The sequence below is a fragment of the Eubalaena glacialis genome, chromosome 7 (genome assembly GCF_028564815.1).
Source record: "Eubalaena glacialis isolate mEubGla1 chromosome 7, mEubGla1.1.hap2.+ XY, whole genome shotgun sequence".
Classification (NCBI taxonomy): Eukaryota; Metazoa; Chordata; class Mammalia; order Artiodactyla; family Balaenidae; genus Eubalaena; species Eubalaena glacialis.
In genome coordinates this window covers 75300580-75314915 of record NC_083722.1, presented here as the reverse complement: position 1 = coordinate 75314915, position 14336 = coordinate 75300580, and the positions used below count along the sequence as shown (strand labels likewise).

Below are 14336 nucleotides of genomic sequence, written 5' to 3'. Positions count from 1 at the left end.
AGTTTGGAAAGTTGTTTATATATTCTACATACAAGTCTTTTGACAGATATGTGATTTGAAAATATTTTCTTCCAGTCTATGACTTATCTTTTCATCCTTTAACAGGGTCATTCAAGAGCAAAATTTTTCATTTTGATGAAGTCCAATGTATCAACCTTTACTTTTATGGACTGTTCCTTTAGCGTCATGCTTAAGAACTCTTCACCTAATTGCAGGTCATGAAGATTTTCTCCTATATGTTCCCCTAAAATTTTTATAGTTTTATGTTTAACATTTAGGTCTATGATGTATATCGGATGAGGTTTAAGTCAAGTTTTTTGTTTTTTGTTTTTGCCTCTGAATGTCCAACTACTCCACCTAACCATTTGTTGACAGGAGCATCTTTCCTCTGTTTAATTCCGTTTGCACCTTTGCCACAAATCAGTTGCCCTTACTTAACTGAATCTACGTCTGAACTCTCTATCCTGTTCCCTTAATCTATAATCTGTGTCTATCCCTCTGCCAATACCACTCCATCTTGATTACTGCAGCTACAGTAAGCTTTAAAATTAGGTAACATGATTCCTCTAACTTTATTCTTCTTTTGTATTCCTTTATAAATTTTAGAATCACCTTCTCTATATTTATGAAATATCCCTAGGACTGTTTCAAGAATTAAATATACAGATCAATCTGGGTAGAAGAGACATTTTTAATATCTGAGTCTTCCAACCCATGAACATGTCATGTCTGTCCCTTTATTTATTGTCTTCTTTGCTTTTGTTCATTAGCATTTTTGTGGTTTTCAGCATATAGAAATTGTATGTTTTGTTGGATTTATACCTAAATGTTTCATTTTTGAGCAATTGTAAACGGTATATGTTTTAAAATTTGGTTTCCAATTGTTCACTGCCAATATGTGGCAATATGATTGAGAGAGAGAGAGAGTTTGTGTGTGTATTTTGACCTGATATCCTGCAACTGAAAACTTACTTATTTTCAGAACTATCTTTTGTAAACTCTAGTGTTTGTTAAATTCCTTGCGATTTGCTAGGTAGCCAATCATATCGTCTGCAAATATGAACAGCTTTATGTTTTCATTCTAATCCACATGTGTCTTCCTTCCTTTTCTTGCCTTACTGTATTGGTTAAGTATTCTACTACTAAGTTGAATTGGCTTGTTGAGAGCAGACATCCTTACCTTATTCCCAAAAGCAGACTTTTATCATTAAGTATGATGTTTGCTGTACATTTTAATAAATGTCCTTTATCAGGGTGAGAAAGTCCCCTTATATTCCTAGTTTGCTAAGAGTTTTTATCATGAAAGTTGAATTTTCTCAAATGCTTTTCCTGAATCAATTGATACGATATGGTGGTTTTTCTTCTTTAGATTGTTGGTAGAATTCACCACTAGAACCATCTGTGCCTGGACATTTCTTTTTTTAGAAGGATTTTCATTATAAATTCAATTACTTTAATAGTTGTCGGATATTCAGATTATCTATTTTGTCTTGGGTGAGTTTTGGTAATATGTGGTTTCAAGGATTTGTTATATTCCTCTAAACTGTCATTTATGTGTACAAAGTTGTTTATAGTATTCTCTTATTACCCATTTAATATCTGTGGTATCTATAGTGATATCTTTTTCTTTACTCCTAATATATTGATAATTACTATTTTCTCTCATGTTGCTAAATGTTTATCAGTTTTATTGATATTTTCAAAAACTGGCTTTTGGTGTGATTGGTTTTTCCTCTACTGTTTTTCTATTTTTAATTTCATTAATTTCTGCTATTTTTTTTTCCTTCGTTCTGCTTGTTTAGGTTTAGATTCTTTTTTTGTTATTACATTTTGACCCCCTTCAGCCATTCCTCCGACTCCCCACTTCTGGCAACCACCAACCTGTCTCTGTTATCTATATCTATGCGCTTTTTTTTTCTTTTTTTAAGGTATCACATATAAGAGAGATCATGTTCATATGATATTTATCTTTGTCTTTCTCCACCTAACTTAAATTCTTGAAGTAGGAGCTGAATTTGACACGTTTTTCTGTTATATGCACTTAATGCTATAAATGTCTCTCTTGGCACTGCTTTAGCTGCATCCCACAGATTTTAATATGTTATATTTTCATTTACATTCAGTTTTAATATATTTTTTTATTTCTCTTGAGACTTTCTCTTTGATACATGGATTATTTAGGAGTGGCTTGTTTAATTTCTAAGTGCTTCAATATTTTCCTGTAATCTTTCTGTTATCAATTTCTAGGTTGTCTCCATTATGGTCAGAATACCCTTTGTATGACATGAATTATTACAAATTTGTTAACAGCTGTTCTATGACCTAAGATATTGTCACTCTTGGTGAATGTCCCATGTATGCTTGAAAACAATCTTTATTCTGATTTCACTAGGTGGAATGTTCTAAAAATTTCCATTCGATCCTGATGGTTGACGGCACTGTTCACTTCTTCCCTATCCTTGATAATTTTTAGTAGTTATATCCTTTAGTAAGCAAAGGGGTTATAAATCCCCAGGTATAATATCTGATTTCTCTAGTTTCAACTATTTTCTCCACTCAGTCCTTTAAGGTTTTACTTCATTTATTTCCCAGCTCTGTTTTTTGGTGCATGCATATTTAAGACTGCTATGTCTTCTTGGTAAATTGATCTTTTTATCATTTTGTAATGTCCCTTTCTCCCTGGTAGTTTTCTTTATTCTGACATCATTTTTTTCTACTAAAGTAAGTTTATTTATTTTTATTTACATTTATTTAAGGAAGAGATAATTCATACTTAATATTACTATCTCTTTTCAATACAGCCATTCCAGTTTTCTTCTGATTAGTGTTTGCATGGTATGTATTTTTCTATCTCCTAACCTCCCTGTGTCATTGCATATGAAGTGAGTTTCTTATAGACAAAACACAGTTCAGTCTTTTTTGATCAATTCTACCATTTTCTACCTTTTAATTATTCATATGTTAGGACTTAAGTCTGCCATTTTAGTACTTCTGTTTGTTCCCTCCATTTTACCTTCCTCTGTTTCCCCTTTCTTATGTTCCTATAGGTTACTTGAACATTTTTAGTACTCCATTTTGATTTATTTACAATATTTTTATTATATCACCATATAATACTTTTTTTAACATCTTTATTGGAGTATAATTGCTTTACAATGTTGTGTTAGTTGCTGCTGTATAACGAAGTGAATCAGCTATATGTATACATATATCCCCATATCCCCTCCCTCTTGCATCTCCCTCCCACCCTCCTTATCCCACCCCTCTAGGTGGTTGCAAAGCACAGAGCTGATCTCCCTGTGTTATGTGGCTGCTTCCCACTAGCTATCTATTTTACATTTGGTAGTGTATATATGTCAATGTCACTCTCTCACTTCATCCCAGCTTACCCTTCCCTCTCCCCGTGTCCTCAAGCCCATTCTCTACGTCTGTGTCTTTATTCCTGTCCTGATCCTAGGCTCTTCAGAACCATTTTTTTTTTTTAGATTCCATATATACGTGTTAGCATATGATATTTGTTCTTCTCTTTCTGACTTACTTCACTCTGTATGACAGACTCTAGGTCCATCCACCTCACTACAAATAACTCAATTTCATTTCTTTTTATGGCTGAGTAATATTCCACTGTATATATGTGCCACAACTTCTTTATCCATTCATCTGTCGATGGACACGTAGGTTGCTTCAACGTCCTGGCTATTATAAATAGTGCTCCAATGAACACTGTGGTACATGACTCTTTTTGAATTACCATATAATATTTTAATGACTGCTCTAGAGATTACAATGTGTGTGTGTGTGTGTAACTTACTATAGCCTACTAGTATCAACATATTACTACCCTGAGTGGAATACAAATACCTTGCCACAATTTATGTCCCTTTCCTTTCCCACTTTCGATACAGTTTTCTTAAATATAACCTCTATATACATTGAGAACCACGTAAATGTAATAATTTTTGCTTTGTATCATCAATTTTTTAAACTGAAGAGAATTTATTTATCTCTTCCATTGCTTTCTCCATTTCTAATATCCCAACTGTCCTTCCATTATCTCTTCCTTTGTGTCTGATGAACTTCCTTCATAGTCATTATTTTACAACCAATTTGCTGGCAACAAATTTTCCTAGCTTTCCTTCATCTGAGAATGTGTTGATTTCTCTTTCACTCCTTAAGTATATTTTTCCTGGATACACAATTCTGGGGTGACATCAGGTTTTTTTTTTTTAGCACTTCCTCTGTTTTCCGCAATTTCTGATAGGAAATCTGTTGTCATTTCAAATTGCCCTTTCCCTAATAGCAATGTTTGGTTTCCCTTTCAAGATTTTTTCTTTGGCTTTAATTTTCAAAAGTTTAACTATAATGGGTCTGGGTATGGATTTCTTTAGGTTTATCGTGTTGGGAGTTCACTCAGCTTCTTGAATCTGTAGGATTATGTCTTTTGCAAATTTGCTAAGATTTAAGCCAATATTTCTTCAAATATTTTTTAAATTCCACATCCTGTCCTCTCTGTCTAGTACTCTGATGCCTCAAATGTTATACTTTTTGTTATTGTCCCACAGATCTCTGAGTCTAAGTTCACTTTTTCAATTTCTCTCCATTATTCAGACTACATAATTTCTACTGATCCATCTTGAAGTTCACTAACTCTTTCCTCTGTCCTTTCCATTCTGCTATTTAGCCTAACCAGTAATTTTTAAATTTTGGTTACTGTATTTTTTATTTCTAAGATTTTCATTTGATTCTTTATATTTTCTACTTATTTGCTGCAGTTTATGTTTTCATTTGTTTCAAGAGAATTCATAATTGCTCACTGGAGCAGTTTTACAAAAGCTGCTTTAAAATCCTTGTTGATGATTCCAACATTTGTGTCATTTCAAAGTTAGCCTCTGTTGATTGCCTTTTCTTAACAGAGTTGAGTTTTTCCTGATTTTTTCATATGACAAGGAATTTGGGGCTGTAGGCTGGACATTTTAAGTACTATACTATCACACTCTAATTCCTACTTAAATCTTTTATTTTAGTGAATGGTTAACCTGTTTAGATTCCGAATGTGATCCCAGGCTCACTTTTGTGGACTGTGATTCAAATGTCAATTTAGTTTATAAAGTCTCTCCAGTACTCCTTGGTTTTCTCTATTTACATGTTACCTATATAACAGAACTCCACTCCCCATTATCCTCAGCATGGGCTTGAGTGGGGAGAAGCACTGCCTCATTTCAGCAGGGCAGGCATAGAAAATAGGGTAATATGCAGGGGAGTGGGGAGTTGTGAAAGTCAAAGTACTACCCACAGGCTCAGTTGGGGAGGGTACCAACTTATTACTGCCAGGGGAGTGGAAATCAAAAGCTCCAAACACAGGCTCCTCTGCGGAGGAATGCTTCTTCTTTACTTCAGAGCATGGAAGAAAGTCGAGTTCTGCCTCAGAACTCTGCAGGGTAAGGACACCATCTTGTTAATCCTGTGTAGTTGTGAAAGCCAGGGTCTCACCCACAGGCTCTGCTGAAGAGAGCTGCCACCTTGTAAATTCTGGTGGGGTGGAAGTCAGTCCTCCCTACAGGCTCTGCTGAGGAAGGGGACTGCCTCATTACTGAGCAGGGAAGAGGAGAAGTCAGAGTTTGACCCACAGGCTCCACTGAGGGGGACATCTCCTTGTTACTGCAGGTGGGGGAAGGGTGTCTGTGAGACAAAGCTCTGGTCATGGATACCGCTGCTGTAATGCCTGTTTGAGTGGGAGGGGGTATAGATTTTATTGTGATGTTCTCCTAGAGAACGGATGGGATAGGTTAGGATGTTTCTATCTTGCTTGGCCATACTTTGGCTAGAGAGAACAGGCTTTCCTTGGTGCTATTTTTTTGTCTGCACTCATTAGCATTTCCAGGTTGTAGTCTTCTCTACAACCCAGGCCAGGATATATGGGAGGCAAGAAAAAAAGACAATCAGGGAACTCACTCAATCCTTGAGTCTCAAGGTCCTTACTCAGTCCACCTTCTTTTCCCTAACTTTCAGAGTTTTCTGGTAGGGTATTTCATGAGTTTTTCCAGGATTTTGTGATTAGTAGGAGAAAAATAGAATGTGTTTACTTCATCTTGTTCAGAACCCAAACCCTGTCACTTATTTTCAGTCTATATTTTTTGTGTCCTATCACCCTCTACTCTCTAAGTTTCCAGAGGATATTAACTGAGGTTTTATTAACCTAGTAATTGTTGGCTTGGCAAAAAGTATCATATATGACATATCCTTTAAGCTTATTAGCTGTAAGAAAGTGTTGATACAGCTTCTTGGCCTTTACCCACCATTAGGTTCACAATGTAACTCTGAAGTTTGTTCATTCATTTAATAAAGACCTGTTTTGTGAAAGCTTCTGGGGATACAGCAATGAGTAAGACAGCTAAAATCCTTGGTGTTATGGAACTTACATTCTATTGACTGGAACAGGATGGAGAGAACTGCAGGCATATGAATAATGTGTTCTCTTCAGGTTGGACAAAACTCAAGTCTACTATGTTTCAGTTAATATTAGGAATATACATTTGAAAAACTGTAGATATTCAGAAATCTATAAATTTGCAACTGGCACAAGTACAATAATTTTTTCACTTGGTACAATTAACTTTAATGACCTAGTAAACTAGTTATAAACTACTTACCACATAGAGTTGTTTCCACAGACTGGCCCATTCTTGCAGAGTTGCTGTAACTTCAGTCACAATAGAATCTTCAAGTGGAACCACAGTTTCATACTGCCTAGAACCAGAGCCACAACAAACAGCCCCATTATCTTTGATAAAATACCAGAATACTGTCTACTGACCTTTTCAACACATGTAAATCAAATTTAAATTCATGCAAATATAAAGAGAGGTATATCTAATTGAATACAGATTCTTTAGCAGTAATATACTGCAATAATATAAGTGAACTGAATTAATGTAAACAAGTTTCCTCAACTTGTCCATTGAGGAATTCTGGGTCTGGTAGGGGAACTCTGATCCTGGAAACAGAAAGGTACTAGGTTTCTCTCCAACTACCTTGTAAGCAACATCCATTATGGTGCCAGTCCCTGTGCTAATTGCCAAGGATTTATCAGTGAACAAAAATGGACAGGGTCCCTATCTTCAGAGAGCTCTTATTGTGGATAGGGAATCAGACAAATAATCACAACAGGTATGGATAGCGATGAATCTAAGAAAGAAACCAAATTGTACTATCAGAGATTTTAGCTGGGGGACACGACTAAAGAAGAGAAGATCAGTGAAGTCTTCTCTGAAGAAATGGCAATGCCCAAAAGATGCAAAAAGGTCACAACAGAAAAGTTTGTTGGGAGGGAGAGGTGTGGTGTCACCTGCAGAGGAAACAATGTACAAGAAGTCACTGAGATGGTAAAGAATTTCACATATCTAAGAACTTAAAGAAGGCTAGTATGACTGAGGCCAGCTCTCACAGGGCCTTTCCAAATGATACTAAAGATACCAGACCTTTTTTTAAATTAATTTTTATTGGAGCATAGTTGCTTTACAAAGTCATGTTAGTTTCCGCTGTACAGCAAAGTGAATCACCTATACATATACATATATCCCTTCTTTTTTGGATTTCCTTCCCATTTAGGTCACCACAGGGCATTGAGAATGAATGAGACGATACTGAAAGGTTGTTCAAAGTAAGGGCATGACTTGATGATATTTTTATAATGTCTATGCCACTTTTGAGAGTTAATGAAATATTTTCTGGGACCAAAGATTTTATATACTGATATGCTGAGGTGGATGGAACCTATACTCCGATTTGTTAGCCAAAGAGAACATCATCCACTTGGAAGTAACAAAGGAAAATTCCTTTCACAAATTAGCATTAAGTATCATTTCTCTACACAGCTGGCAAATCACCACTGTGTTCAAAGGTGACAGTGTATTAATATGGAGCATCAATGAATATATGTTACTTGATTATGCTATACGGCTTTCTTTTTTATTTTGTGTGATTTATCCCAGCAGATAAAAAAAAATCATCTTGGAATGATGCCAGAGCACTATCCATATTCATCAAATTTATAAGGTGAATTTGCAGTGCAAGGCTGAGATTTAAACTTGACACTATGGAAATAGAGAGACATGGGAGATGTTGTAAGAGTGTTGTGTTTTAGTAACATTAATGCAGAAATACTGTATAGGATAAACTGGAATAAAATTTCTTGAGTGTTTCATCTACTGGGTCTCCAGCTACTTTAATCATTGAGATCTATGGGAAAATTACATTGTTCCTATTTTAAAGTTGTAAAACTTTAAAAAAAGTTCTAAAACTTTGGACTTACCTCAATTTATACTAACCCAAGTCTATACTAATACTGATGTATTTTTCTTAGACTATAATATATAATCAATATCCTGAAAATTCTTAAAATTCAGATACAGTGTTATTTATAAATACACTGGTCCACAGACCAAATAGAATGTAGTCAGAACACTAAGAAAAATAACCAAATAAAGTGAATTAATAAGCAAATTTCCAAAGAAATTCTGGATTCATGCAGAGTAAAGAGTTTGTTAGAGGCCTGAACCAAGATGTCCGAGTAGAAGGACGTGCTCTCACTCCCTCTTGTGAGAACACCAGAATCACAATTAGCTGCTGGACAATCATCTACAGGAAGACACTGGAACTCACCAAAAAAGATACCCCACATCCAAAGACAAAGGAGAAGTCACAATGAGATGGTAGGAAGGGCGCAATCACAGCAAAATCAAATCCCATAACTGCTGGGTGGGTGACTCACAGACTGGAGAACACTTATACCACAGAAGTCCACCCACTGGAGTGAAGGTTCTGAGCCCCACGTCAGGCTTCCCAACCTGGGGGTCCGGCAACGGGAGGAGGAATTCCTAGAGAATCAGACTTTGAAGGCTAGTGGGATTTGATTGCAGGACTTCGACAGGACTGCGGGAAACAGAGACTCCACTCTTGGAGGGCACACACAAAGTAGTGTGCGTATCGAGACGCAGGGGAAGGAGCAGTGAATCCAGGGGAGACTGAACCACACCTACCTGCTAGTGTTAGAGGGTCGCCTGCAGAGGCGGGGGTGGCTGTGGCTCACCGTGGGAACAAGATAACTGGCAGCAGAAGTTCTGGGAAGTACTCCTTGGTGTGAGCCCTCCCAGAGTCTGCCATTAGCCCCACTAAAGAGCCCAGGTAGGCTCCAGTGTTGGGTTGCCTCAGGCCAAACAACCAACAGGGAGGGAACCCAGCCCCACCCATCAGCAGTCAAGCAGATTAAAGTTTTACTGAGCTCTGCCCACCAGAGCAACAGTCAGCTCTACCCACCACCAGTCCCTCCCATCAGGAAACCTGCACAAGCCTCTTAGATAGCCTCATCCACCAGAGGGCAAACAGCAGAAGCAAGAAGAATTACAATCCGGCAGCCTGTGGAACAAAAACCACATTCACAGAAACATAGACAAGATGAAAAGGCAGAGGGCTATGTACCAGATGAAGGAACAAGATAAAACCCCAGAAAACAACTAAATGAAGTGGAGATAGGCAACCTTCCAGAAAAAGAATTCAGAATAATGATAGTGAAGATGATCCAGGACCTCGGAAAAACAATGGAGACAAAGATCGAGAATATGCAAGAAATGTTTAACAAAGACCTAGAAGAATTAAAGAACAAACAAACAGAGATGAACAATACAATAACTGAAATGAAAACTACACTAGAAGGAATCAATAGCAGAATAACTGAGGCAGAAGAATGGATAAGTGACCTGGAAGACAGAATGGTGGAATTCACTGCTGCGGAACAGAATAAAGAAAAAAGAATGAAAGGAAATGAAGACAGCCTAAGAGACCTCTGGGACAACATTAAACGCAACAACATTCAAATTATAGGGGTCCCAGAAGGAGAAGAGAGAGAGAAAGGACCCAAGAAAATATTTGAAGAGATTATAGTCGAAAACTTCCCTAACATGGGAAAGGAAATAGCCACCCAAGTCCAGGAAGCGCAGTGAGTCCCATACAGGATAAACCCAAGGAGAAACACGCCGAGACACATACTAGTCAAATGGGCAAAAATTAAAGACAAAGAAAAATTATTAAAAGCAATAAGGGAAAAACGACAAATAACATAAAACAGAACTCCCATAAGGTTAACAGCTGATTTCTCAGCAGATACTCTACAAGCCAGAAGGGAGTGGCATGATATACTTAAAGTGATGAAAGGGAAGAATCTACAACCAAGATTACTCGACCCAGCAAGGATCTCATTCAGATTTGATGGAGAAATCAAAAGCTTTACAGAAGAGCAAAAGCTAAGAGAATTCAGCACCATCAAACCAGCTCTACAACAAATGCTAAAGGAACTTCTCTAAGTGGGAAACACAAGAGAAGAAAAGGACCTACAAAAACAAACCCAAAACAATTAACAAAATGGTCATAGGAACATACATATTGATAATTACCTTAAACGTGAATGGATTAAATGCTCCAACCAAAACACATGGGTTTGCTGAATGGATACAAAAACAAGACCTATATATACGCTGCCTACAGGAGACCCACTTCAGACCTAGGGACACATACAGACTGAAAGTGAGAGGATGGAAAAAGATATTCCATGCAAATGGAAATCAAAAGAAAGCTGGAGTAGCTATACTCATATCAGATAAAATAGACTTTAAAATAAAGAATGTTACAAGAGACAAGGAAGGACACTACATAATGATCAAGGGATCAATCCAAGAAGAAGATATAACAATTATAAATATATATGCACCCAACATAGGAGCACCTCATTACATAAGGCAACTGCTAACAGCTATAAAAGAGGAAATTGACAGTAACACAATAATAGTGGGGGACTTTAACACCTCACTTACACCAACGGACAGATCATCCAAAATGAAAATAAACAAGGAAACACAAGCTTTAAATGACACAATAGACCAGATAGATTTAATTGATATTTATAGGACATTCCATCCAAAAACAGCAGATTACACGTTCTTCTCAAGTGCGCACGGAACATTCTCCAGGATAGATCAAGTCTTGGGTCACAAATCAAGCCTCAGTAAATTTAAGAAAATTGAAATCATATCAAGCATCTTTTCTGACCACAACGCTATGAGATTAGAAATCAATTACAGGGGAAAAAACGTAAAAAACACAAACACATGGAGGCTAAACAATACGTTACTAAATAACCAAGAGATCACTGAAGAAATCAAAGAGGAAATCAAAAAATACCTAGAGACAAATGACAATGAAAACACGATGATCCAAAACCTATGGGATGCAGCAAAAGCAGTTCTAAGAGGGAAGTTTATAGCTATACAAGCCTACCTAAAGAAACAAGAAAAATCTCAAGTAAACAATCTAACCTTACACCTAAAGAAACTAGAGAAAGAAGAACAAACAAAACCCAAAGTTAGCAGAAGGAAAGAAATCATAAAGATCAGAGTGGAAATAAATGAAATAGAAACAAAGAAAACAAGAGCAAAGATCAATAAAACTAAAAGCTGGTTCTTTGAGAAGATAAACAAAATTGATAAGCCATTAGCCAGACTCATCAAGAAAAAGAGGGAGAGGACTCAAATCAATAAAATCAGAAATGAAAAAGGAGAAGTTACAACAGACACCGCAGAAATACAAAGCATCCTAAGAGACTACTACAAGCAACTTTATGCCAATAAAATGGACAACCTGGAAGAAATGGACAAATTCTTAGAAAGGTATAACCTTCCAAGACTGAACCAGGAAGAAGCAGAAAATATGAACAGACCAATCACAAGTAATGAAATTGAAACTGTGATTAAAAATCTTCCAACAAACAAGTCCAGGACCAGACGGCTTCACAGGTGAATTCTATCAAACATTTAGAGAAGAGCTAACACCTATCCTTCTCAAACTCTTCCAAAAAATTGCAGAGGAAGGAACACTCCCAAACTCATTCTATGAGGCCACCATCACCCTGATACCAAAACCAGACAAAGACACTACAAAAAAAGAAAATTACAGACCAATATCACTGATGAATATAGATGCAAAAATCCTCAACAAAATACTAGCAAACAGAATCCAACAACACATTAAAAGGATCATACACCATGATCAAGTGGGATTTATCCCAGGGATGCAAGGATTCTTCAATATACGTAAATCAATCAATGTGATACACCATATTAACAAATTGAAGAATAAAAACCATATGATCATCTCAATAGATGCAGAAAAAGCTTTTGACAAAATTCAACACCCATTTATGATGAAAACTCTCCAGAAAGTGGGCATAGAGGGAACCTACCTCAACATAATAAAGGCCATATATGACAAACCCACAGCAAACATCATTCTCAACGGTGAAAAACTGAAAGCATTTCCTCTAAGATCAGGAACGAGACAAGGATGTCCACTGTCACCACTATTATTCAACATAGTTCTGGAAGTCCTAGCCACGGCAATCAGAGAAGAAAAAGAAATAAAAGGAATACAAATTGGAAAAGAAGAAGTAAAACTGTCACTGTTTGCAGATGACATGATACTATACACAGAGAATCCTAAAACTGCCACCAGAAAACTGCTAGAGCTAATTAATGAATATGGTAAAGTTGCAGGATACAAAATTTATGCAGAGAAATCTCTTGCATTCCTATACACTAATGATGAAAAATCTGAAAGAGAAATTATGGAAACACTCCCATTTACCACTGCAACAAAAAGAATAAAATACCTAGGAATAAACCTACCTAGAGAGACAAAAGACCTGTATGCAGAAAACTATAAGACACTGATGAAAGAAATTAACGACGATACCAACAGATGGAGAGATATACCATGTTCTTGGATTGGAAGAATCAACATTGTGAAAATGACTATACTACCCAAAGCAATCTACAGATTCAATGCAATCCCTATCAAATTACCAATGGCATTTTTTACGGAACTAGAACAAATCATCTTAAAATTTGTATGGAGACACAAAAGACCCCAAATAGCCAAAGCAATCTTGAGGGAAAAAAACGGAGCTGGAGGAATCAGACTCCCTGACTTCAGACTATACTACAAAGCTACAGTAATCAAGACAATATGGTACTGGCACAAAAACAGAAACATAGATCAATGGAACAGGATAGAAAGCCCAGAGATAAACCCATGCACCTATGGTCAACTAATCTATGACAAAGGAGGCAAAGATATACAATGGAGAAAAGACAGTCTCTTCAATAAGTGGTGCTGGGAAAACTGGACACGTACATGTAAAAGAATGAAATTAGAATACTCCCTAACACCATACACAAAAATAAACTCAAAATGGATTAGAGACCTAAATGTAAGACTGGACACTATAAAACTCTTAGAGGAAAACATAGGAAGAACACTCTTTGACATAAATCACAGCAAGATCTTTTTTGATCCACCTCCTAGAGTAATGGAAATAAAAACAAAAATAAACAAATGGGACCTAATGAAACTTCAAAGCTTTTGCACAGCAAAGGAAACCATAAACAAGACGAAAAGACAACCCTCAGAATGGGAGAAAATATTTGCAAACGAATCAACGGACAAAGGATTAATCTCCAAAATATATAAACAGCTCATTCAGCTCAATATTAAAGAAACAAACAACCCAATCCAAAAATGGGCAGAAGACCTAAATAGACATTTCTCCAAAGAAGACATACAGACGGCCACGAAGCACATGAAAAGATGCTCAACATCACTAATTATTAGAGAAATGCAAATCAAAACTACAATGAGCTATCACCTCACACCAGTTAGAATGGGCATCATCAGAAAATCTACAAACAACAAATGCTGGAGAGGGTGTGGACAAAAGGGAACCCTCTTGCACTGTTGGTGGGAATGTAAATTGATACAGCCACTAGGGAGAACAATATGGAGGTTCCTTAAAAAACTAAAAATAGAATTACCATATGACCCAGCAATCCCACTACTGGGCATATACCCAGAGAAAAACGTAATTCAAAAAGACACATGCACCCAAATGTTCATTGCAGCAATATTTACAATAGCCAGGTCATGGAAGCAACCTAAATGCCCATCGACAGACGAATGGATAAAGAAGTTGTGGTACATATATACAATGGAATATTACTCAGCCATAAAAAGGAACGAAATTGAGTCATTTGTTGAGACGTGGATGGATCTAGAGACTGTCATACAGAGTGAAGTAAGTCAGAAAGAGAAAAACAAATATCGTATATTAACGCATGTATGTGGAACCTAGAAAAATGGTACAGATGAGCCGGTTTGCAGGGCAGAAGTTGAGACACAGATGTAGAGAACAGACATATGGACACCAAGGGGGGAAAACTGCGGTGGGGTGGGGA

The 14336-nt window shown here is 36.8% G+C and overlaps 1 protein-coding gene across 1 annotated transcript in view; it reads right to left on the bottom strand.

Moving 5' to 3' along the window:
* DOCK3 (dedicator of cytokinesis 3) overlaps positions 1 to 14336 on the bottom strand; it is a 362194-nt gene that overhangs the window by 278609 nt on the left and 69249 nt on the right. The window contains exon 4 of the mRNA XM_061197475.1: positions 6651 to 6747. Within this exon, the coding sequence (XP_061053458.1) occupies positions 6651 to 6747 (97 nt within the window). The remainder of the gene's footprint in view (positions 1 to 6650; positions 6748 to 14336) is intronic.